The 25,746-nt window shown below is 55.2% G+C and overlaps 1 protein-coding gene across 1 annotated transcript; it reads left to right on the top strand.

The window, feature by feature from the left end:
* Nucleotides 1–343: 343 nt before the first annotated feature.
* Nucleotides 344–24,111, top strand: LOC150040344 (small G protein signaling modulator 1-like). The gene is made up of 21 exons (XM_090327354.1): nucleotides 344–425; nucleotides 681–843; nucleotides 1,700–1,852; nucleotides 2,727–2,794; nucleotides 2,989–3,134; nucleotides 3,232–3,363; nucleotides 5,922–6,046; nucleotides 7,575–7,642; nucleotides 8,530–8,693; nucleotides 8,883–9,015; nucleotides 11,897–12,035; nucleotides 14,407–14,471; nucleotides 14,910–15,055; nucleotides 16,679–16,807; nucleotides 17,907–18,089; nucleotides 18,179–18,247; nucleotides 19,396–19,986; nucleotides 20,991–21,115; nucleotides 21,608–21,690; nucleotides 22,014–22,123; nucleotides 23,983–24,111. Exons 1-21 carry the CDS (start codon nucleotides 344–346, stop codon nucleotides 24,109–24,111), a joined length of 3,003 nt encoding a protein of 1,000 aa, XP_090183480.1.
* Nucleotides 24,112–25,746: the final 1,635 nt, after the last annotated feature.

Raw genomic sequence — 25,746 nt, 5'->3', positions numbered from 1 at the left:
CCTTTGCATCTAGGAAGGCCTGGTTAAATCCCACCTCTGCCACTTCCTCGTTGGGTGACATAGACAAGATCTTTTATTTGTTTTTCTTCCTGGTGCTGGAGCTTAAGCTCAGACCCCACCCTCTTCCATGACTTTCATTCCCTGCTGGTGCTCCACCTCCAAAGCCACGCCTCCCAGCCAGCTCTTTTGCTACCTAATTGGAGATGGAAGTTGAGGGACTTACCTGTCCAGGCTGGCTTTGGACCTCCATCCTCCAGATCTCAGCCACTTTGCATAGCAAGGATTCCAGGCATGAGCACTAAGGCCCAGCTGGCCCCAGCATTTGCTTGCTGGGTGGCCTGAGATGAATCCCTTCTCCCTGAGCAGCAGAGACAGTCGCAGTGGCCCTGTAACCCCAGCAGCGGTGGGTGGCACCGGTGACGAGGGTGTGGCTTTTACCCAGCGACCAGCAGCACCCTCCCCCCATCCTCCTCCTCTCTTCCTAGCAATCATAAAGCACCCACTAAGTGCCAGCTCCACTAAAGACTCGCCAGATACATTTCCATTATCTCAGCAGCTGAGGTCCAGATGTGGAAACTGAGGCCCAGAAGCTGAGGCCCGAGTATAGGGGTGGTGGTGATCCACACAGAGGCACTGGAGCGTGGACGGGCAGGGCCTGGCTGACCGCCATGTCCCCACAGCCGCGGTGGAGGCGTGCGTCCTGCACAGGCTGCGGCGGTGGGCAGCTGGCTTTCTGCGCAGCAACAAGATCGCAGCCCTCTTCATGAAGGTGGGGAAGAGCTTCCCCCCGGCCGAGGAGCTGAGCCGCAAGGTCCAGGACCTGGAGCAGCTGATCGAGAGCACGTGAGTGCAGAGCTTGAGGGGGGGGGGAGAGCCCAGGACGGATCATACCCCCTCAGGCCGTGCCTGAGTCCACCTCTCTACCCTCAGAAGAGTTAGCTGCTCATCTACCTCAGGACCTTTGCATGTGCTGAACACCGTGTGGTACTCACTGCCCTGACCATTCTATTCAGATCTTCCCTAGCTCTGTAAATCCCAGCCCTCCGTCCACCTCCTCTCCCATGGCTGGCTTATTTCCTCCTTGCTCTTGCCATTTGTAAGTATCTGCTCTATGGGCTCCCCATAAGCGCACGAGAACAGGCAGCCACATCTGGTCTTCCTCTCCGTGGCCCCAGCATCTGGGTGGGCGTCTCCTACCTGGTTCATGCCAGGAAACAATGGGGTAGCAATGAGAGCCAGCTGGGAGCCACAATACCACGTTCCATGTGCCAGATGGCCACAGCCTCTGTCCACAGTAAAGCCACGGGGAAGAGTGTGTGGACTGAATCTCAATGGTAAACCAAAGCGTCTGTTTCACTGTGTTTCTCCATTTTCACATTCACCAGACATCATTTTCCAGTCCTTTCTCTCTCTCTCTCCTCTCCCCCGCCACCTCTTATTTTCAAGATTGGCTCTCATTTTGTAGCCCGGGCTCACACTTAGACTCTTCCTGCCTCTACCTCCCGAGGGTTGGGTTGGCAGACATGTACTACCACACCCGGCTAATTGATTTTTGACTCTTGGCTGACTTATAGGAGCTGTGAGGGGTCTTGGTGATGAGCTGCGGTCCCTTTCCTTCTCAGAGGGCGTGTCTGTCCGTCTGCCTGCTGGCCCTGTGAGAGGCCTGCTCCTGAGTCTCTGTCTCTCCCCCATCTTGAAGGCGCACCCAGATGCAGGGCCTGCAGGAGAACGCGCGGAAGCTGCCAAAGCTGCCCAGCCTGTCCCCACTGGCCGTCAAGCACCTGTGGATCCGCACTGCCTTGTTCGAGAAGGTTCTGGACAAAATTGTTCATTACCTTGTGGAAAACAGCAGGTGAGGGACAGACAGACACCTGGACGTATTCCGCCACCACCCACTGGGCGTGCTGGGAATTGCAGCCTTGTGAGCAAAACTACTGGCGTTTAAAAAGCCATTGAACAAAAGCCACTTGGATGTTTGACGCTAAACTGGGCTGGACCAGAACCTGGGAACATGACCGTGTCTAGTGGCAATCCAGGCGCTTCCTGTCAGGGCTGGGAGTGGGTGTCCTGCGAGCCCCATGGCTTAACGTCTCAGCCTCCTCGGTTTTCTCTCTTGGTAGATGGCAGCAAGGGGAGAGGGAGGCGCTAGGATTTGAACTCAGAGCCTCACGCTTACTACACACCTGCTTTACATCTTGAGCCACGCCCACTGCTCTTTCTGCAGTGGGCAGAAACCCTATGAGTCTTTGGACTTCATTGAGTTTTCTAGGAATTGGAAACCATCACACCATAATTTAGACAAACAACACCAAAAACATGTGGCGTGCACATTCCATAGGTAGTGTCACGTGATCTTTTGCAGTGTTAGACTTCCTCTCAGGCAGGCATTATCACTGGCAGCTCATCGAAGCAGCATCTCTTTGCCTCGGTGATGGAAGCCCCCTCCTCGCCCCCCACTCCCCACCTCACCAGCACCCGAGAAGTTGAGATGGAGTTAGCCTGCCTCCCCACGCAGCCACCTGCTCCTTGTCCCTGCCACTCTCGTGATGACCATTAGCGAATGCAGACTGAGTGCCATACTCTGCCTGGTCCTGGCACCGCCTCCCGCCCCCCTCCACCCTCCACTCCCTGCCCAGACTCCAAGCAGCAGCCAGGAGACTAGTAGGGAAGTGTGCCCCCTGCTGGCCGCCATGCACACCTGCTCCTCTTTCCTTCCCTGCTGCTAGCAAGTACTATGAGAAGGAGGCCCTTCTGACGGACCCCGTGGACGGCCCCATCCTGGCGTCCCTGCTGGGTAAGTGACTGGGGCCCGGCCTGGGACCTCGGCAGCGTCTCCTAGGGACCCCCTCTTGTTCCCACCCAGCCCACTGGAGCCTGCCCACCAGCCTGGGGGCGTCTTTCTTATGTCTTCTCTGTGTGACTCTGAGGAGGAGAGTGAGCTGGGGGGACATCCAGTGCCTGCAAGTCCCCTGCCGGTCTGCTCCGCAGTGGGGCCCTGTGCCCTGGAGTACACCAGGATGAAGACCGCTGACCACTTCTGGACGGACCCTTCAGCCGACGAGCTGGTCCAGAGGCATCGCATCCACAGCTCGCACCTGCGCCAGGACTCACCCACCAAGCGGCCGGCTCTCTATGTGAGCGCCGGGCAGCAGGGGCCTGGGCGGGCAGCAGAGCCAGTCACCCCAGCTCCCACCCAAGGTCACTGTCCTTCCGTGTCTCTCCATGTACCAGATACAGAAGAGGCACTCAAGTGGCAGTATGGACGACCGGCCATCCCTCTCTGCCCGGGACTACGTGGAGTCCTTGCACCAGAACTCTCGCGCCACCCTGCTCTATGGCAAGAACAACGTCCTGGTCCAGCCGGTGAGCCCCCAAAGGCCTCGCTTTGAGGGTCTGGATCTGGGCTGGAGATAGGGATTTTCCTCTGGCTACAGGTTGTTCCTCTACTCACCCATCCATTCATACATCTGTTCATCCTGTCACTCACCCGCCCATCCATCCATCTATCCATCTAACTGTCTACCCACTCATCCATTTATCCATTCATCTATCTATCCACTAACACATGCAGCTATCCTCATCTGTCTATCCACTCATACACCCATCTATCCATCCACACATCCATCCATCCACCCCATCCATCCATCTATCCATCCATCCATCTATCCATCCATTCATCCATCCATCCATCCATCCATCCACCTATTCATTCATCCATCCACACATCCACACACCTACCCATCCATCACCCATCCATTCATCTTGCCCATCCATCTGTTCATCTATCCACCCGTGCATTCATCTATCTATCCATCCATGTATCCATCTGCCAACACATCCATTCATCTACTCACCCACTCTTCTAGCCATCCATCTGCCAATAAATTCAGACATCCGCCTGTCTAGCCACTTGCCAGTGTGCTCATCCGTTCATCCATTGACCACCTGCCCATTCATCTCTCCATTCGCCCACTCCCCAATAACTCCACCCATCACCTACCATCAGTGTATTCATCCATTCATCTAACCACCCACCTACCCATCCATCCATCTGCCAGTCTGTTATTCATCCATCCATCCATCCACTCGTCATCTTCATTCATCCATCTTTCAGTAACTCCGTCCATCTAGCCATCCACCTTTCAGACATCCGTCTGCTAAAATGTCCACTCATTATTCATCTACCCACCTATCTAGCCATTCACTCACCTGTCCACCTGCTGATGACTTCTCCAGTTGGCTAAGCAGCCAGTCCACTCTCTTCTGCTTTCTAGCCCACTCATTTTTTCACCTGTGTACCCACTCCCCCTTGTCCAGGCATCTGCCTGGCGTTGCATCTGCCCTCTGCCCATCATCTCCACATGTTCTGCTCCAGTCTATTGTCCATTGATTTCCTATCCCTCCACTTCCTGTCTACCCCCCCAGGGGATGACACCCCCAAACCTTTACTCAGGCCTGCTGTGTGATAGATGTAAGTGGCACGTATGTGGCAGGCTGGTGTCTGCTGGGAGTTGCACTGTGTGAATGCTCTGGGCTGTGTTAAGTCACATAAGCCCCACAGCCCTCACAGGCAGGACCTGTTCTACCTGGCCACGTTGAAGCCTGTGGAGGTGAGCAGGGTTAATGATTTCATTCACCACCTGCTGTGGCCGTGGCGTAGTCACCGTCTTTACTCTGGCACCTGGCCAGGCTCCTGGGCCTGGTGGGGCGCAGTGCACTCAGCTCCTGCTCTCAGGAAGTGTCTGTCTCCATGGCCCGCATGATGATTAGATTCTGGTAGGAGGGAGCATGAGAGCGCTCAGCTCAGCGGTCATAGTTTCAGTCACTGATGACCCCAGGCATTGACAAACTGTGCTGGGGGTCCTCCACTTGGTTTTGTAAATAAAGTTTTATTGAAACACAGGCACGATCATTAGATCCTGCATTGCCCATGACTGCTTCAGGCTGTGGTGGCAGAGTTGACCGCGTGGCCCCCACAAGCAAAGACAGGTCCCTGGCAGTCCCTTGGCATGGGAAGTTTGGTGACCTCTGAACCCGAGAGCGGAGGGAGCTGAGCCACTCTGGCCAGGCCTCAGGCTCAGGTTTGCGCTCTGTGCAGCTCCGGGCTGCTGCTCTGTGGTCATCCACAGAGCGGGGATGTGTTCCTTCTTCACTCCAGAGGCTGCTCTGCGCCCAGTCTCTCAGTGGGTGCGGCTGTCACCTGTCGCTTTGAAGTGGAATCACATGGCTTTAAAGACATGAAACATCACAGCCTCACGCAGAAGCGGGTGGGAGCAGGGAGTGACCTGGGGCAGAGCTCTGGCTGAGCGGTGGGTGCCAGGGCCTACCGCCACGTTAGTGACAGGGCAAGGGTGGCACCCGGCCCCAGCTTCCCAGGATGGATGGGGCTCCCTTCTTGGGAGCACACGGGCTCCTCTGAGAGCGTGACGTGGCCAGGATGCACTGGCATCCCCTTGGTTCACATTCAGTGGATGGTTGGTGGCTGCCTGAGGTGGAGGATTTGGCATCGGGCTGCCATCTTTCTGTATGGGTGATAGTGGCAGTTCCCCCACCACACACACAGCTGAGAAAGCAGAGCAGCCTGAGGGCAGGGGCTCCTGAAGGCCAATGCTGGGGCTGCACCTGCCTTCGATGCCACCTCTCTCCCTGGGGACTGGCTGAGAGCCATGCCTCATTCTGTGGCTTGGAGACTGAGCCCCTGGCTGGTGCAGAGTGCCTGCACCCCAGGTGATTCAGACAAGGGGTGTGGGTGCCATGGGGCTGGGCCATCGTGCAGACCCACCACAGGTGGCTGTGCTCATCATGGAGAAGGCCCAGCAAGCCAGCCACGAGGCTTCGATGCCTCGTGGTTGAGCCAGTGGGACCAGTGCCTCTGCTACCACCGGCAGGTAGCCAAGCCTGAGTGGCTCCTGTCTCTGCAGAGAGATGACATGGAGGCTGTGCCGGGCTACCTGTCCCTGCACCAGACGGCGGACATCATGACCCTGAAGTGGACGCCTAACCAACTGATGAACGGGTCCATGGGGGACCTAGACTATGAGAGAAGGTAGGAGTGGGGCTCTTACAGGTGTGTGCTCTGCTTTGGGTAGGCAGTGCTGACAGCACTGGTGGGTAGAAGCTGGGATAGCTCAGCTCTGTGGTTCCTCACAAAGACCCTGCCATGGGGGAGGTGCCCTGGCCCGGGATTTCTTCATCTCCAGTTTCAGCTTCGGCTCTTTCCCCACTACCCAGCTACCTTTGGATCCCACGAACCCTGAATCTCTTTGGTGGCCATTGTGTGTCCGTAGTCATGTGACCAGCCTGGCAACTCAACCATCTCCTCCTCACCCCCAGACTTCAGAGTCCTGGGATGCCAGACCCTCATCCCCTCCTCCTTGTCTACTTGGTCCCCGCCCACCAGGCTGCAGCTCCCAAGGGCCAGGGCAGCAGTGTCCGGGACGATCTGGACTCTCATCAGATGCCCACAGCCCCTCCTCCCCAAGGAGTTGGGTGTGTGTGTGTGTGTTCGCGTGCGCGCGCGTGGGTGTGTGTGCCCGCGCAGGTTGCATGCCAGTCTTGGGGCTTGAACTCGGGGCCTGGCCTCTGCCCCTTAACTATTTCACCCAAGACTGGAGCTCTGTCACTTCAGACACAGCTCTACTCCTCGCTTTTTTTGGTGGTTAATTGGAGATAAAAGTCTTACAAAGTTTCCTGCCTGGGCTGCCTTCAAACTGTGATCCTCAGTTCTCAGGCTCCTGAATATCTGGGATTACAGGCGTGAGCCACTAGCACCTGGCTGAACTATCTCCCCTCGCACCATACTGGGACAAGGACCAATGAGGACACAGGAAGATGGGGGCTGTGGGTTCAGGTCCTTGCTCCACACTGTCCCCGGTGTGTCCTTTTGCTGTGTGTCCAGCCACATACAGGCTCACAGAAGCTGTGTCCCAAGGACCTTTTTCTGACTTGGGCCTTCCAAAGTGCTAGTGCTAGCTCCCCACAGCCACACTGTGAGATCCCATTTGGCGGAAGAGGAAACTGAGGCTCAAAGGAACCTTCAAGTCAAGCCACCGGGACCTGGGAGGTCCAAGCCTCTGAGTGGCTATGGTGACACGAGACAGCGTGGAGGAAAAGGAGATGCCGGTGACAGAAAACGAGGCTCAAGCTGCTGTAAACATCAGTTCACACGACCTGAAGGAACCTGGGGGGATGGGGGTGTGGGTAGGCTTCAGGCATGGATGGATCCAGGCACTGGAGGTCTTTTAGTCTCAAGGAATTCCGTCCTTGTCACCATCCTGGATGTCTCCAGGCCTCTAGGAGCTGCTTCTCCCGTCAGTCACTGGTGCATCAGCCTCATGAGCCTCCATGGCTCTGCTTGGTCCCAGGATCTTCCCTGCAGGCATTGCTGTGCTCAGGACCAGACAGTGTCTGCTGATGGGCCATTCTGGGTGTTAGGGCGTCCACATGGTCTGAGGTGGAGGTGCTGGGAGAGCAAAGGGAGACAGACATCAGGAGTGCTGGGGGGTGGGGAGGGGCGGGTCATCCACAGAGGTCAGCAGGCCGCCCTCAAGCCTCCCCCACCCCTTCTCTTCCAGTGTCTACTGGGACTACGCCATGACCATTCGCCTGGAGGAGATTGTCTATCTGCACTGTCACCAGCAAGGTGGGTACCGGGGTGGGGGTGGGGAGTGAGGGCACAGCTGGACACGCATCTCGGGCCCCTGCCTGCCCCACCCGTCCACTCGTTAGTGTCAGGAGATGACCAGACCTAGCAGATGTCCCAGGGCGCCTGTACAGCCTCAAGCCGGCAGCTTTCCCTCCCCGAGCCTGGGTCTCCCCCGTGGAGAATGACTGCGGTTCAGGGTTCATCACAGCCCAGCGATGGGGAGACTCTGCTCCTGGGTCAGAGGCCAAACGCCTGTCAGCTCCAGAGCTCAGACTTGAACCCAGGTCTCTGCAAGGCCAAGCTCTGCAGACTAAGGAGCCACTCATCCTTCCAAGCCAGAAGCACAGACGCCCAGCCAGCTCTAGAAAGCCAGAGGCCTGGGCCAGCCCATCCATTAACACTCAGTTGCTTATGCCATTTTAAGGAGACAGACTTGGGTTCGAATCTAGGCTCTGCTACTTAGGAGCTGTGTGATTATGGGCAAGATGACCTCTCCGAGGTTTGGTTTCATCATGTAGGCATTTCCATGACAAACAGCTTTACAAAAAAACAATATTTTCAACCACCATGCCAATATACAATAAGCGCTCACTCATGCCAGCCTGAGCCAACCAGGGCCAAGAGGATCAAGTCTGTGGGCTGCCTTGGGAACCTGATTCAGGCAGGGCTGTGGAGGACCGGGAAGAGGCCCTAGGAAGCCATTTCTGGGTCTCATCCTGTCGCTCCCCCAGATGGATGTGCAGGGGCTCAGGAGAGGGGCCTGGCCTTGCCCAGAAAGGAGGGGGGGGGTCCCTGGGCCCTGGGCTGGCCGGAGGGGAGCGGCCATCACCCTTCCCTGCCGTGACTTCCCGCTGGTCTTCCCCGCTGGTCGTTGGCCGTGGCAGTGGACAGCGGTGGCACGGTGGTGCTGGTCAGCCAGGACGGCATCCAGAGGTCGCCCTTCCGCTTCCCCAAGGGCGGGCACCTGCTGCAGTTCCTCTCCTGCCTGGAGAATGGGCTGCTCCCCCACGGCCAGCTGGACCCACCGCTCTGGTCCCAGCGTGGGAAAGTGAGTGGGCCCTGGGACTTGGGGAGGCCAGGGTGGGTATGGCAGAGGGATGACCATCACTGTGGACTCTGGGCCCCCCCCATGACCTCGTGGGTGCACGCACACCCCACGGAGGCCCTCAGAGGCACGAGCCCAGGACCTGGTGACAGGCAGGGCCCCAGGGACGGTCGCTGGAACTTGTTCTTTTAGGGCAAAGTGCTTCCCAAGCTCCGTAAGCGGAGCCCCCCAGGTTCCTCAGAGTCCACGTCTTCAGACAAGGAGGAGGACGAGGCCACGGACTACGTGTTCCGCATCCTCTATCCCGGCATGCAGTGCGAATTTGGTAAGGTGCCCCATGAGCGGATCACTACGCCCTACTTGGTTGATGAGTTAGCTACTATGGAGGCAGGCAGGGCAGCATGCGCCTGTCGTCCCAACCGCGAAGGAAGGCGAAATTCAGATTCACAGTTGAAGGTCAGAGAGTCGATGGGGATCCCATTTCAACATGCAAGCCTGGCAGAGCATGGAGGCTGGCTGCTGTAAACCCAGGCATATGGGAAATATGCCTAGAAGGATGACAGTCCAAGGCCAGCCCAGGCCAAACAAGGCAAGACCTGGAAAATAACAGAATCAACAATGGGCTGGGAGCATGGCTCCTTGCAGACACGATGTCTTGAGGCTAATCCCCCCCAAATTGTTTGTTTAAAAAAAAATAGGGAGGTGAGATGGTCCAGGGCAATGGCTAAACTGAGGCTGGTGATGCCTCAGGCCTCAGTTTCCCCATCTATATAATGGAGGTGTCTGTGGCCCTGCCCCACAAGAGTCTGAGCACTGAAGGTCAGATGGAGCCGTGCTCCTCCAATTAGGAAGTGACCGGTGCTGTGTGTCCCACACCAAACCCAGGGACCCCAGGAGAATCAGCAGGACTCCTCTGAGTGGGAGCCTGTGTGTTCAGACTGGGGCTTGCCTCAGGTGGGGTAGGCCACTGACGGAAGAGCATCGTGGGAAGAGCCAGGTAGTATCCCCACCTTCTCACTGCAAACCTTCACCCTCCCACCTTGTGACAAGAAGGAAAGTCAGGACAGCGTCCCCTGGAGGACAGGGGGATGAAGCTGGACCCAGTGAGACCACTGGCGTACAGGACAGAAACCGTCAGCGCCGTCACCCCTCCACCCCTCCAAAGCATAGCCACCAGAATTGTCCAATTTAGGCCTAGATCTCTTGTCTGGAAAAGGGGAGAAGAGTCCAGGAGGTTAATAATGCCCACATCTGCTGAGGCTGCCTGGCAGCTGCTCCATAATTCTATGTCTGAGCACCATGCCTAGCAAAGCTGGAAGAAGAAAACAGACACAGAGAGGTCAAGCAACAGCTCCAAGGTCACACGGCGAATTCCAGGCTCCCACCACGCTTTGATCCAGCCCTCTGGCTTTACCAGCTTCATTCTTGATGTCAGGTTCAGCCCACGGGGGAATGGGGACCCCCTGCTTGGCCAATTTCTGCCAGAGCCCTAACTGCAGTGGGTGACAAGAACCCTCGTCCTGCAGTGTCTCCAGTGACAGAGACGAGACCCACCTGCAGTGTCACACCCATGGCCCATCTCCGCCCCCCCCACCTCCTGACTTTACAAATAAAGTTTTATTGGACTGTGGCCCCACACATTCAGGACAGGGCAGGCACTGGTTTCCCTGGCCTCTTCCTGTCGGGCCATGCTCATTCCTGGTGCCTCACCAGTTCTCCTTTGTTTTATGTCTCAAGTCCCCCCGGGCCGTGTGGGCAGTGCCTGCCCCATCTCTGTGGGTCCCACCTGGACGATGGTTCCTGCTGGCCAGTCCATGCTGGTGGTGGCCAAGGGGATTCAGTGGGCACAAGTGAGACTGGACGCCACCTGCCCCACTCTGCATCTGCAGGAGCAGCCCCCCAGTAATGTCTGCTTCCCCCTCCCAGGGGCTGGTGTCAGACAGGTCTGCCATGTTGTCATTGGAGTCTTGGTCCCAGGGGATGTGGGACAAGGAGACAGATGGATGTCCCCGGGCTCCTGACCTCCTCCCTGCAGAAGGCAGTAGGGGTGCCAGGGGCTCACTCCATGGCTCTGGGATCTGCTGGTGATGTCTGCATGGTACAAGGGCCAGGAAGGAGGCTGCCTTGGTCAGAGCTTCCCTGGGTGTTTTTCTAGAACAGTTGAAGGGGTTCTCTGACCCCTCCTGGTGGGGGCTTCATTGGGGCAGGAGAGTGGAGAGTGTCATAGCCACTTTGGGGGACTGTGACAAGTCCATCCTGTGTGTCCAGTGGGGAAGGGTGGCCTGTTGGCCTCTGAGTGCTGGTGACAAGGTACCCAGGTCCCTTGGAGCCCAGGATAGACCCAAAATGACCTCTGTCCTAGAGCAGCCACAGCAGCCGGGGCGGGGTTAGAAAACTCAGGCTTTGAAAATGAAGAGTCGATGTCTGGCTCTGTGGCTCACTTATAATTCTAGCTATCTCAGCAGGCTAAGATCCAGAGGATCGCAGTTTATTATGACACCCGGGGCAGAAAAGTCCATGAGGCTCCCTCTCCAAAATACCCAAACAAAAGAACCCTGGAGTTGTGGCTCAGGTAGTAGAGCACCAGCTGTGAACAAGAAAGCCAAGCAAATTCAAGGCCCAGTGCCACCAAGATACACACACACACACCCTCAACACAGATTTGAGTGTTCTGCCTCTAAGAGGCTCTGTTTGAGGAAGAGATTTATGCAGCTGGGTTATAGCTTTTTAACAAGTGCCTCAGCATCTGGGACCACCCATAGAGCATGTTTGTAACTCTGGCCCTCTCCTCAGACTTCCTGGGGTCCCTAGCTCCAGGGACCTGTCTCTGGGAACTCAAGCCCCATCAGCCCCCTGCAGAAGCATCCAGCAGACCCCCTTCTGATCCCACCCTTGTTACCATCCATCCCCTGTGCCCAACTAAATGACAACATGGCCGGTGGGGCCACCTGCCTGGGCTTGGGTCTGGTCTCTGGTTTCTGGTCTGTCCCTCTCTCTGCAGCCAGTGCCTGCACTGTCCATCTGCTGGAGCCTGCCGATCTTGGTGGTGGCCGGTGATGGATGCGGTGGGCTTGAGGGTCTCAGCAGACCGCAATTAGGGCCAGGCTGGGAGCTGGGAGCTGCTTGCTCTGAGGGGGGAAGGTTCTTTGTGGCCCATATAGACATAAACAGAGCTCTCTTTCCACCCCTTCTCTCCCTCACCTCAGACCCCCAGGACCTCACAGGTGTCTCTGAGAACAGCCTCCCATCTCTATGGCAGCCCGGCCCCCGGAAGTCCTCCTGCTCATCCTGCTCGCACAATGGCTCAGCTGACAATGGCTCCAACAATGGCTGCAACCACGAGAGGTAGGCGGGGCGTTGGAAAGGGCCCAGGGTCCACTGAAGATTTGTGGGTGCCACTTTGCTACCTGACGTTGAATCGGGAGGCCATGGGATCCACCAGAGCTCCATCCATTCCTGGCTTTTCGCGGTTACTTCATGTGTATCAGTCAGGATGAGCAAAGTGACGCTGCAGTAACAACGCCCTCAGAAGCCAGCCTTGGTGTCTCACACCTATAATCCTAGCTACTCAGGAGGCTGAGATCTGAGGTTGTGGCTCATATCCAGCCAGGGCACTAAAGCAGGTGAGACTCTTATCTCCAATTAACCACTAGAAAATCGGAAGTGGTGCTATGGCTCTAGGTGTAGAGTACTAGCCTTGAGCTGAAGAGCTCAGGGACAGTACCCAGGCCCAGAGCTCAAGTGCCTACAACCACCACCACCAACAACAACAAATAGTCCTCAAAGCCAGTGGCCTCTGGTAGCAGATGTGGATGGATGCTATGTGTGCCTGTCATGAGTCTGCAGACAGGTGCATTCTCCACCAGTAAAGGCCCCAGCCGGAGGCTTCACCTGTCATCTCTGCTCCCATGGAGACATAGCCCTACTACATCCCTGTGGCATTACTGAACAGAATTGACAAGCATCCTCAAGTTCACTTAAGGTGTGAGCACTAAGGCATGAATCTAGTCATGAGCTAAAGTACTCAGCACACAGTACCCAGAAAATGGTACCGAGCATATGGTACTTGGCCCACAGTACCCAGAATACAATACCCAGCACATGGTACTCAGCACGCAGTAGTGTCACACTGGTGAGACTTGCTGTTTGATTGTGCAAATCTCTGAAGCCCAGAGCTACTGTCTGTTTGCAGCTATTCAGCCTGTGCAAAAGTCTGGCATGGCTTCCCATTAGCCCTGGTCTTGGAGTATAGGGGTGAGGCAGGCAGGGGAGGGCAGCAGGCATCTGATGTCCCTATGCCTGGGGCTTTGTGGTGTGTGGCCCGACCCTCCTGGTTCTGGCCCTGTATTTTAACATCAGCCCATGATAAAGGGTATACTGTACTCCTGAGGGTGAGACTTGTAAACTTTAACGTGGATAATAGTTGTGGGGTGGGGACACATCTTCCAACACCAGGACTATTTTCCTGAAGCCTTGGCTGAGCTGGGTCCACATGGGACCCAGGAAACCTGGTGGCAGGCCAGTCATCTCCATGGGCCACTGGAAAACACTTCACTTCCCAACATTGTCTTACACACCTCTTGTGACAGGGAGTTCACCACCTTGTAGTCAGCCAAGCCCACCCTGTGTGATGCTGTTCTTATATAACCTATAACCCAAGGGAGTCTGAGCCTCTCATCCTTAGGAGCAACAAGGCTGGCACTTCTCTGTGCTGTGCTCCCGGTACACCGCCCTCGTCTCTGCCCCCGTCCTGCTCCCTAGCTTGTCTGGCACCCCCTGGGAAGTCCAAATTACCTAGCCCCATTCTTCCTTTCCATCCTCAGTGGAGCTCCAGTGTGCCTTCTCCTTCAGTGCCAGGGCCGTACACCCCTCCCCTTCCCTCCTTCAGCCAAAACAGAACCCAAAACACTAAGCCAAGAGACTTGTGGCGTTATGCACATGGCAGTCAGTCTGTCAGGCTCAGTCTCCCAGTTTCCTTCAATTTGGTTCCCTTGGGACTTTCCTAGAGTTTTCTTGCAAGTCCCATAAACCTACTTCAATCAGGTTTTTTAAAAAAGAAAAGAGGGCTGGGAGCATACCCTAGTGGTAGAGTGTTTGCCTAGCATGCACAAAGTTCTGGGTTTGATTCCTCAGTACCACATACTCAGAAAAAGCCAGAAGTGATGCTGTGGCTCAAGTGACAGAGTGCTAGCTTGAGCAAAAAGTGTTCAAGGACAGTGCCCAGGCCCTAAGTTCAAGCACAGGACTGGCAAAAAAAAAAAAAAAAAAAGAAAGAAACAAAGAAAGAAAACATGCTGGTATAATGAAGAAGTTCAGACTCACAGTATCTTCAGGACTGGCTGGATCCAGGCGCTTTGGGGGGCACAACTCCTTCCCTGGGTCTCCAGATGTGGGCTCTGACCTGGGCAGCCCTCCTCTGTGCCTGAAAAAGATGGCTTCAGGGGTCCTGGCCTAGCCTCCATGGGCCAGGACCTCAGCAGGAAAAACAGGGTCTGCTTCCTAGCAGGTTCCAGCCCGAGCCTCTGGGCTGGCTCCCATTGGCCCAGACTGTGTTACATGACCACCTGTGAGCCACTCATGGCAGCTCCCGCCTGGATCTCTCTCAGTGGGTGGCAGGGGTCCCCGGGGAAGCAAGCCCTGGGAGGGGATGCAACAGTCAGGGCAGAGGGGAAACTGGGGGGCTCTGGCCTCAGCTTCTCCTGTTTCTCCCCTGCAGGGCGCCCCTCAAGCTGCTCTGTGACAATATGAAGTACCAGATTCTCTCCAGAGCCTTCTATGGATGTGCGTATGGCGACAGGCACTCCTCCGTGTGGATTCTTGGCACACTTTATTTCCCCAGCCTCACAGCCTGGCGGAGGGAGGGATTTCTCTCTGGGCTGTCCTGGGGTTTGTGCTCGCTAAGCAGGTGCTCTACCACTTGAACCACTCCTCCAGCCCTTTTCTGTGCTATTTGTTCTAGAGATGGGATCTCACCACAGTCCCAAGGCCCATGTCTGGACTGAAGTCCACTTGTTTTTGGCTTCTCATTGTCACTGAGATGGCAGGCAAGCACCACTGTGCATGGCCTCCAGCCGAGAGGATCCTGTGGACTTTGCTGCCCAGGACTGTCCTAGAACCACCATCCTCTCAAGTAGCTAGAATGACAGATGCCAGGTCGCTGAGGAGTGGGAGGGGCTGGAGGAGTTGGGGTGTCTCACCCCCTCCCACTTGCTCCCCCAGGGCTGGCCTACTGCAGGCACCTGTCCACCGTGAGGACCCACCTGTCGGCCCTGGTCAATCACGAGATCGTGTCCCCAGACCTGCCCTGTGACGCCGGGCAGGGGCTGACAGCCGGGATCTGGGAGCGGTACCTCCAGGACAGCACTGTGAGTAGGCCTGAGCTGGGCAGTGCCCGAGAGGGCCTGCGGGAGTCCCATGCTGGCACCCGAGAGCTCCCGCTTCTTCCCGAGACATGGCAGGTGGGGCGTGCCTCGGGATCCCAAATACTCCAAAGTCCAGACTGTGGTGGGCACTCACACAGAAGCCTGGCAGAGCGCTAGCACCCACACCCAACCTGTGACCACCACAGAAAAACCCCACGCACCAACACTATCCCACAGATTTCCCTTGTGGGCCACGGGTGTTGGTGTGTACGAAACCCCTGAATTTTGTTTTTAGACCTGGGTCTCACCCTTATGAGGTCTGAGAATCAAGGTTCTAAGCTAGCCTGGAGCAAGAAAAGGCTCTTTAGTTAACCAGCCAAAAGCCAGGATGGGGATGTGGCTTGAGGGGTAGAGCGGCAGTTGTGAAGCAAGAAAGCTGAATGAGCTGAGGCTCCCAAGTTCAAGCATGGGGCCAGCCCGCCCTCCTTCCTTCCTCCCCTCTCCTCTTTTGAGACAGGGCCTCCCTGTGTAACCAGGCTGGCCTCAAACTCACCACCCCCCTGCCTGAGCATCCTAGTGCTGGATTTACAGGCATGCTACCACCACGTCCTGCTCCTTCTGAAAGCTTACTTCAAGCAGTATTGCAACCAACCTCTTTTTGTTCTAGCATTTGTACTTCCAGAAGCCAAGCTGACTGATGCGTTTTAAGGTTTGCAATGGACGAGCCAACTTACTTTCTCAAAAGTCTCTGAGTGCTTGTTTCCCAAGGAAACAGCTCACACCGTTAAAAGTTGTGACTCACCCAGAGCATATATAGGTGCTGATTCACTGGAGTGATTATTTTGTTTTATTTGGAGCTGGATCCTGAGAAGTAATACTTCTACCTAAGCACAGGATGAAACATTGGTTGAGAATTAAGTAAAAGCGTTAGTGGGAGCTGTTGGCCTCTTTTACTTCTTTTCTATAATAAACAATACATGCTGTGCTTCTGGCCCTTTTCCCTTCCATGCAGTGGGGTATAATGAGCACCACAGGGAGCTCTCCCCCAGGTGGAGGGCATGGGGCTGGACTGCAGCTCCCCTTGGGGGTTCCTGGGGTTTGAGGCCATCAGGATGAACGTCCTGGCACATTTGCTGCACTAGTCAGCTTTCCATTACTATAACAAACACCCAAGCTTTAGATCAGCTTATGAAGAGCAGAGGTTTGCTCGGCGGGGGCATCGGAGCTGTCATTTTGTGGCCCTGTTGTACTGAGCCTGTGGCAGACAGTTCTTCACGGGAAAATGGGTGATGGGGGAGCCTCAAGATGCACCCTGAAAATCAGTGTCACATGGGGAGAAAGAAGGCAGAGCTGGGGACCTGCTGCTTGCTGTGAGGACATGCCCCTGCTCATCTAGGACCTCCCTGTGGGCCCTACTTCCAGAAGGTTCCACTTACAGAAGCATCAAACTGGGGACTCAGCCTTATATACTTGGGCCTTTGGAGGCCAAGTGCACTCCACCCCTCCACACTCCACCCCTCACTGCACAGTGGCCAAGGGCCGGTCCCAGAAGCAGGATGGTGGGGTGGGTGACAGCTGCCCCAGTCCTTGCCTAACCAGATGCTTTGTCTTGTGTCCCATCTGCAGAGCTACGAGGAGCAGGAGCTGCTGCGGCTCGTCTACTATGGGGGCGTCCAGCATGACATTCGCAAGGCTGTGTGGCCTTTCCTGCTGGGCCACTACCACTTCGGAATGACGGAGGCGGAGAGGAAAGAGGTTGATGCCATGTGGACGCTGGGGGCTGGCCACCCGGAGTCAGCTGCAGCACCTTGGGGACCAAGAAGGGGAGGGGAGAGCAGGGGAGGGGAGGGGAGGGGAGGGGAGCTACCGAAGGAGACCGCTGATATGGGTCAAGACTGACACCTGTGCATCAATTCATTCATCAGCCCTCCCCACCCATTCCCCCTGGGGAACCTGCAGAAGAACAGGGGTGTGCCCCCACATCATAGCAGGCAGGCCTCGGGCCTGTGGGCCTGTCTGACTCAGACTTCCCTGTTTACTTGTGTGTGTGTATGTGTGTGTATGTGCACAGGGAAAATTCAACCACTCTGTACAATGTGTCACTATTCTGACACGTAATCTGCATGAACATGTCCAGGGCTGGGTTTCACATTCTCTCACCCACACTGAGGTTTTGAGATTGTTGCTGTTCTTCCTCCTTCTGGCCATCATTATCCTGGCATTAATGTCACATCTATCTTCAAGAAATTCACTCTTGCTGGTGCCAGTGGCTCACGCCATCCTAGCTGTCATTGTAGCTATGCAGGGGGCTGAGATCTAAGGGTCGCAGGAAGCCAGAGGTGATGCTGTGGGTCAGGTGGTAGAGGGCTAGCTGTGAGCACAAAGACAGCATCCAGGCCCCAAGTTCAAGCCCCATGACTGACAAAAAAAGAAGGGAAAAATGATAAATGTTTTGGGAGAAGGAAATGCTGAGAGGCCGCATGCCTGTGTCACATTGTCACACTGTACCCATCAGTATGCACAGGGACTGTGGTCAGTTAAAAATGACCTGTTGAGGAGGGAAGTGGTCAGGTGTGGGAGTGTCAGGGTCACCTCGTTGAGGTCATCAGGGCCGGAGGGGCAGCGCAGGAAGTGGGTGCCACCGGAGTGTGAACTGACCAAAGCCACCTCAGCCCTCTGAGAACCACAATCTTTCGCCCTAAACTTGCCCAGTCTCAGTGACAGAGCTCTGGGATACCAGGCCCCCTTCCTGTTCCAGAGCTGCACGGGGTGGGCTCTGTGCCCCGGGCAGGCGGCTGGGCCAGGGTGCGCTACCCAGGCCCCAGCACGCGGGTGACCTTGCCCCTGCCCACAGGTGGACGAGCAGATCCACGCCTGCTACGCGCAGACCATGTCCGAGTGGCTGGGCTGCGAGGCCATCGTGCGGCAGAGGGAGCGCGAGTCCCACGCCGCCGCCCTGGCCAAGTGCTCGTCGGGGGCCAGCCTGGACAGCCACCTGCACCGCATGGTGCACAGGGACTCCACCATCAGCAACGAGGTGCCGGCCGCGGGCCCCCGCCGCCTGGGGCATGCCGGGTGCAGGGACAGCCGAGGCCTCACCCCCGTTCTTCCTCCTTTTCCTTCCAGTCCTCACAGAGCTGCAGCTCGGGCCGCCAGAACCTCCGTCTGCAGAGCGACTCCAGCAGCAGCACACAGGTGATCTTCAGAGGCCACGCCCACTGCCCATACCACGCCCACTCCACTACTGGCCCCGCCCCCATCTGGCCACGCCCACTCCGCGCCTTGGCCGGCCTGGCCACGCCCACGCCAGGGCAGGGCCCATGGGCCTTGCTCCATGTCCCGCCCATACAGGCCCCGCCCCTTTCGTCTGTGCCTCGCCTGCTCCTGCCTGTGCCCACCTGGCCGTCCTGGGGATTCCCTGTCCGTCGTCCTCCGTCACTTTCCGGTTTATATGTTGCAGGTGTTTATGGGAGTCCTCAGAGGGGTGTCTTCAGGCCACCCGTCCCGCCCCCACAGACACCCAGACCAGGGCCGCTCTCTTATATAAAATGGGTCAAACGCAGACATGTGCGGATCACAGGTCATTCATACTCAGTGGAGCGGGAGGAAGCTGCCTGAGCCTCAGTTGTTCTCCTTTAGACCATGAGAGTTTCAAAACATCTAATTTTGACTCTAAACTTGGTATTTTACATACATTCAGTCAGTGGGATGAGAAATAAATACACACAATAGAAAAAGGGGCTGGGGTGGAGGACTGAGTGGGAGCACTTCACTAGCACGCGGAGGTGTTCAGGGTCCATCCCCAGCACCAGAAAACAAAAGAACCACCCATCAAGTTAGCAGCATACTGGGCTGAAGTAGTCAAGTGGCATGGGGAGATGGTCTTTTATGGTCTGCCCTTGAAGGGAGATAGCTTTCCAAGCTTGGAAGAACCGCAGAGAACTTCAGTATGTATGAAGTATTTTCACAATATTTTCTAAATACCTAACTAGCTTTGGAAGTTGATCTGTGGTGGTCAACCTCAGGGAGATAATCTGATGTGCTTTTTAGCTTGTTCCTTACAATAACTAATAGTTACTTGAAAACATGATGCATGTCTGAAGAAATGATTATATCCCCTGTCTCAACTTCCTGGTTCAGCATCCGTTCTCAGTCAGCTATGGATTGCTGTGTGCGTGCACACAGGCCATCTATTTATGTGAAACAAATGGAAGCTTACACTACCACCCTCTCGCGCCTTTCTTTTCACTGGCTGTATAGTATCCCACATGTGAATGACCAATGAATGCCATCTCCCCCTGCTGGGCAGCCAGCTGGTCCCTCTCTGTGCCCTGTGACTGCAGGTGTTTGAGTCCGTGGATGAGGTGGAGCAGGTGGAGGCAGACAGCAGGCTGGAGGAGAAACAGCCAAAAATCCCCAACGGGAACCTGGCAAATGGTCCTTGCTCTCCGGACTCGGGTCATCGTTCTTCTCACAACTTCTCCTCTGGCCTCTCGGAGCACTCGGAGCCCAGTCTGAGCACGGAAGACAGCGTGCTGGACGCCCAGCGGAATGCGGCCCCGACCTTTCGACCTGGGGACAGCAGCATGGATGAGGGGCAGAGCAGTGAGGCCACCACATCCCGGGATGAGGGCCCCCAGGAGGAGCTGGTTGTGCAGGACAGCCTGGAGAGTGATCTTCTGGCCAACGAGAGCATGGACGAGTTCATGTCCATTTCCGGCAGCCTGGATGTGGCCCTGCCTGAGAAGGATGGCCCCGCTGTAGAGGGATGGCGGGCCGGTGAGGCAGAGAAGCAGAGCCAGGTGGACAGTGAGGACAATCTCTCAGAGGAGCCTGAGATGGAGAGTCTCTTCCCTGCCCTGGCTTCCCTGGCCGTGACCACTTCTGCCAACAGTGAGGCATCCCCGGTGTCTTCCAGCGGCGTTACCTACTCGGTGAGTCACCAAGGAGCCCCTCTGTCTAATGTTCTTTCCACCAGCTGTGAGGAGACAGGGCTCTACCACCAGTCCATTCATCCTTCCCAACCCAGGAGGGAGCCCCTGGGTCTGTTGTATTATCTCCGTCATGGGAGAGTCACCGATTGAACATCATCAGACACCCAAAGCACTCCAGTAGAGTAGCACACACCTGTAGTCCCAGCTATTTGGAATTTAAGTTTCACTTATTTATTTTTGCCACACCTGCGGCTTGAACTCAGGGCCTGGTCCTTGTCCCTGAGCTTTTATTTTACCACTTTGAGCCACAGCACCATTTCTTGTCTTCTAGTGGTTCCTTGGAGGTAAAAGTCACACAGGGACTTTTCTGCCCTGGCCGGCTTTGGACTGCGATCCTCAGGCCTCAGCCTCCTGAGTTGCTGGGATGACAGGCGTGAGCCACCAGTACCTGGGCAGAATTCTATTTTATACAATAAGATAGGGAGAGGAATTGTATGCCCCTTCATGACACTGTCTGTAGAGGAAGGAAAGGAATTTTCCCAGGCCGGTGTGGTGCCTTCGCCCGGCCAAGCCTGAAGGATGTCCAGCTGGGTTCATCCGGCCTGGGTTCATCCATGTGAGCCCAGTCTCCCGCTGCCAAGCTCCCATTTCCGGGGACGTGAAGGAGGCCTTGCACCCATGGGCTCCGGGGTCTCTGAACACACAGAGCATGGGTCACAGAGGACACTTGGTCCCAAGGTGGGGTTTGAAAGTCCACAGCTGCGCGGGCTCTGCCTGCCCTGTGTGCAGAGCCCAGCCCTCCCCGTGGGGCACCGAGGATGCAGCTCCACGCCCTGCTTGAGCAGTAAAATAAAAACGAAGAAAAGCCTGCATGGAGAAGAGGTAGAGGGAGGAGGAGGAGGAGGAGGAGGAGGAGGAGGAGGAGGAGGAGGAGGAGGAGGAGGAGAGGGGACTCGTCCCCCCTCCCCGGGTCTCGGGGTCACATTTCTCCCCTGCTCCCACAGCCAGAGCTGCTGGACTTGTACACCGTCAACCTGCACCGCATCGAGAAGGACGTGCAGCGCTGCGACCGCAACTACTGGTACTTCACGCCTGCCAACCTGGAGAAGCTTCGCAACATCATGTGCAGGTGGCTGGGGGCGGGGCCTGGGGGAGGGGAGCAGCAGAGGCCGGGATGGGATGGGGAGGTGGGGGAGCTCCGGGAAACTGAGGAGGAGGAAGGCAGCCTGCAGGATGAGGCTGGAGGAGCCCAGCAAGAACACACTGGAGCCAGGCGGTGGTGGCTCACGCCTGTGGTCCCAGCTACTCAGGAGGCTGAGATCTGAGGATCTCAGTTCAAAGCCAACCACAGAAAGTCGGTGGGATTCGTGTCTCCAAGTAGCCATCAAAATGCCAGGCCTGGAGCTGTGGTGCAGGCTCAGGCCCAGCATGGGCCCAGCAGGGAGTGGGTAGGAGCAGTAGAGGGGAGGAGGTGGAGCCGTGGGGAGGAGGGGGACCAGTAAGGAGGAGCCCTGGGAAGAAGGGAGCAGTGGGGAGGAGGGAGGAGACGGTGGGGAGGGGAGTGAGGGGAGGGGTCAGCGGGGAGGAGGGGAGGGACCGTGGCTCCCCGTGTCTCTCACAGCTACATCTGGCAGCACATTGAGATCGGCTACGTGCAGGGCATGTGTGACCTCCTGGCCCCGCTGCTGGTCGTCCTGGATGACGGTGAGTGCCCTCCCTCGTCCGGGGCTGGGGCGCCTCCTGCGGGAGGACAGAACCTAGGAGGGGCCCCGGGCGCGGGGCTCGGGCCTGCCACGCCTTCGCCAGCGCTCGCGGTGGGCTCACCAGGCCAGCAGCGTGACGGCCCAGGTACCGGGCGGCTTGGCCCAGGGTCCTGAGCCCATGCGGGGGTTCAGAACGGGGGGCCGGGGCGGGACAACGCATCCACTGGGTGTGACCGAGCGCGGCGCCTAGCAGACCCCTCCCCGCACCCCAGCCCCGCGCCAGGGCGGGGCCCCGCTGACCCCGGTGGCCCTCGCCCCTCGCAGAGGCCCTGGCCTTCAGCTGCTTCACCGAGCTCATGAAGAGGATGACGCAGAACTTCCCACACGGCGGCGCCATGGACACACACTTCGCCAACATGAGGTCGCTGATCCAGGTAGGGCCCCGCCCCGCCGGCTCCCCTGGGGCTCCCCTGGGCTCCCGTCTCACGCCTGCTCCTTGCGAGCTCGGAGGGGGGGGGGGGGGACATCCATTTCTTTCTCCCTGCGTCGCAGTGTCTGCATCTGAGTCCAAGTAAGTCATTACAGCGAGGGACATGGGAGAAACCAATGGCACAGTCCCCACCATGACGTCACGGCCACTGTGATGCCACACCTCCCTAGTGCCACCATGTCCATTTGATGTCACGAGTGACGTGATGTCACACGTACCGCGACGGGCGGGTGGCGAGGCGGTGAGCGCTGTGTGGCTTGCACGCACTTGACGCATGCGCACAGGAGACTAACTGGGCCACAAGACTGGGTGGAGGCGCTGGCCCAGAGTGCGCACGCGTGCTGCACTGGGCCTGGGGGCCCTCTTTCCCTCCAAGGCTGCTCTCTTGGAGCAGCACGGCCCATCTAGTTGTACACCCTTGATGCTGTCACTCCGGATAGCATTTGTGAGGCCTTGAGCATAACTGGAGCACGAAGCGATTTTGTTTGCGTGAAATTTCATATCTTTCTTTCCTTTATCTCTTTGAGTTGCTTTCTGTGAGTAGTTTATTCCTTTATTTATTCTATTACCAAGTAATACATTTAATACATTATTACCACAGCATCACTCCCAGTTTTCTGGTACTTAATAGTAGTCTCAGGGACTTTTATGGCCGAGCTGGGTTTGAACCACCATCCTCAGATCTGAGCCTCCTGAGTAGCTGGGATCACAGGTGTGAGCGACCAGCATTTGGCTAGATGCTCTACTTCTTGAGCTACATCTCTAGCCCTTTTTGCTCAGATTTTGAGAGTCTGTCCTTCTTCTCACATGGGCCTCACATGTATGCTTCCCACTGCAGGTAGGGTAACACCTTGCGTTTTCTATTGAGGTGGTGACATAAAGTTTCCTGCCGGCTGTGGTGGCCCACACCGGTAATCAATGAGGAGGATGAGGCGGGAGGATCAGGAGTTCAAGACCAGCCTGGGAACTGGTGCTGTGACTTAAGGGGTAGGGCAGTAGCCTTGAGCTGAAGAACTCAGGGACGGTGCCCAGGCCTTGCAACCAACAAATATTTAAAAATAAACTCCCCCCGCCCCCGAATTGTTATAAGACTAGAACCCTGGCTGGGATTTGGCCTAGTGGAAGAGTACTTGCCTAGCGTGTACGAAGCCCTGATTCGATTCCTTGGAACCACATACATAGAAAAAGCTGAAAGTGGTGCTGTGGCTCAAGTGGTAGAACTTTAGCCTTGAGAAAGCCAAAGGACAGTACTCAGGCCCTGAGTTCAAACCCCAGGACTGGCAAAAAGAAAAAAAAAAAGGAAGAAGACTACACTCCTTTCTGATCTCAGCCTCTTCATAGCTGGAGTTACAGTGTGAGCAACTAGGACCCCCCCCCCAGTATACATTTTGTGGACATGCTTTTATTTCTTTGGGGGGGGGGACTAAATGTAGGTGTGGAATCATGAATCGTGATTGTGTTTAAGCTTTCCAGAAATTTCCTATCTGTTTCACATGCAGCCACACCAATTTGCATTTCCCAAGAGCAGTGTACAGGGATTCCTATTGCTCCTCATCCTAGCCAACACTTAATTCCTGTCCTCCATTTTGATTCTGGTTCTCACAGGTGTGTCTCATTGTGGACTTTAGTAGCATTTACCCCATGATTCGTGATGTGGAGCCTTCTGGACAGACATCTGTTGCTACCCTTGATGGGCGTTTCACAGCTCCCGGTTGCCGAAGGCTGGCTGGCTGCAGCATGGTAGTGCACCACCGCTGACCGCTGACCGGGGGAGGCTGACACTGCCTCTCCTTCCTCTAACAGATCCTGGACTCAGAGCTGTTCGAGCTGATGCACCAGAATGGGGACTACACACACTTCTACTTCTGTTACCGCTGGTTCCTGCTGGATTTCAAGCGAGGTATGGACTTGACTGCAGGGCCCGGTCCTTAGTCTCCTCATACCAGGACCTCAGGGGAGGCAGGCAGCAGAAGAGCACATGCATACTGGTCTATTTATCCAAATTTGGGGTTGATGGCCATCACCATCATCATCATCATCATCATCATCATATCATCATCATTGTAATGACCCAACAAGGGCCACATGTGATTTGTGCCTGTCAATCCTGCCTGCTCAGGAGGCAGAGATAGGAAGGTCATGGCTGAGTCCAGCAAGGGAAAAGCATGAGATCCTACATGAAGAACACACTGAAAGCAAAAAGGGGCTGGAGACATGGCACAGGTGATAGAGGGCCCGAGTTCAACTGCCAGTACTGTCAAAATAAATACCTAATACATTAGGAGGTACTTACTAAGTGCATGTAGTGTACACAGCCATTTGGGGGAGATGTTGGGGACCGACTGTGGGGTCAATGTCAATCAGTTCTTATCAGGATGACTTTAAGCAATGTCAATCAGTTCTTATCAGGATGACTTTAAGCAATGTTAATCCTTTCTCATTTATCCTATATGTGACTTGTTTACTATTTTGTATGAATGTAGCCTCTGGCAGTTCCCTAGTTTTAAGAAGAGTATTTAAGGTCGGAACTTAAAATAAACAAAGAGTCTTAGGCACCAGCACCAGAAAGGGTTAATTATTTGCCAGAGAAGGATATAAATTATTTCCTAGCGGCATATGTAATTCAAGACTTCCTTGTTTTCAGATCCTGTCATTGCTTCTAGTACACTTATCCACATTGATATGTGACATTCAATTCAGAAGACATAAAAATTTTAATATTAAAATACAGCATCACTTGCTATTACATTACATAGCAAATGTAAGGAAGCTAATACTGAATGTCATGCTTTGGAAATAACTATTCTTTTTTCTCTGGCCACATTTCTGACTAATAGTAGACATACAATTTTTTACTCTGTTACCATTTGATCTGTGTTTTGTTTGAATCTTTCCAGAAAACTGTAGATTTTTGAATCATATTGAAATGGTGAAAGCTTTGAAAATTTTCCTGGCAGGATGGCTTCATATGTTATCTTTTTTTTCATATTACTAGGTATTTTGGTCCATTTTGGATTTATCAGTTTCATTAATCTAATCTCAGTGGTAGCATCCATGCTAATTGAAATGATTTCCATCAATTTTTTGTTGAGCTCTGTGTTTTTGAGCTGCCTAAGCATAAAGATGCTGTTTCTTGTGGCTGCCTTCATTATGTGTGAACTGTACAATTGATGTCTGAGATCGCCCAATACCCATCCACAGCACCATTTTAATTGGAGTTGCAATTCATCTCTGTGATAAGATCAGCATTGCATGTTTATTCCTTGACAAGAACATGCTTAAGAGATTCAGAGAAATCATTAGAGGCTGCTGGAGGATATAGCTCTGTCTTTTAAAACTAATGATGAGGTTTATAATACTGGAAACTGACAGGTTCTGGAAACTGACAGGTTGTGGCTGAAGTTGATCCAAGACGATCTCTCCCTGGATGTCCAGGTGACCTTGTATTAAGGTGGGGAAGTTCACAGCCCAAAATGTCAGTTATGATAAATGTATTTTCCACATAAGACTATGTTAGTATGATATGATACAGTACAGAGGCTTGGGGAAGAAAGCATAATGGTCCTC

The sequence above is a fragment of the Megascapheus bottae genome, chromosome Y (genome assembly GCF_031878675.1).
Source record: "Megascapheus bottae isolate mThoBot1 chromosome Y, mThoBot2.hap1, whole genome shotgun sequence".
In the NCBI taxonomy this organism is placed as follows: domain Eukaryota; kingdom Metazoa; phylum Chordata; class Mammalia; order Rodentia; family Geomyidae; genus Megascapheus; species Megascapheus bottae.
The sequence above is the reverse complement of the archived record's forward strand: the minus strand, read 5'-3'. Positions and strand labels throughout refer to the sequence as shown.

Coding starts and splice junctions, on each gene's coding strand:
- LOC150040344 (XM_090327354.1), top strand. CDS start 344: ATGAATCCCTTCTCCCTGAGCAGCAGAGACAGTCGCAGTGGCCCTGTA. Junction 7,643..8,529: donor TCTGCACTGTCACCAGCAAG/GTGGGTACCGGG, acceptor TGGCCGTGGCAG/TGGACAGCGGTGGCACGGTG. Junction 8,694..8,882: donor TCTGGTCCCAGCGTGGGAAA/GTGAGTGGGCCC, acceptor TTGTTCTTTTAG/GGCAAAGTGCTTCCCAAGCT.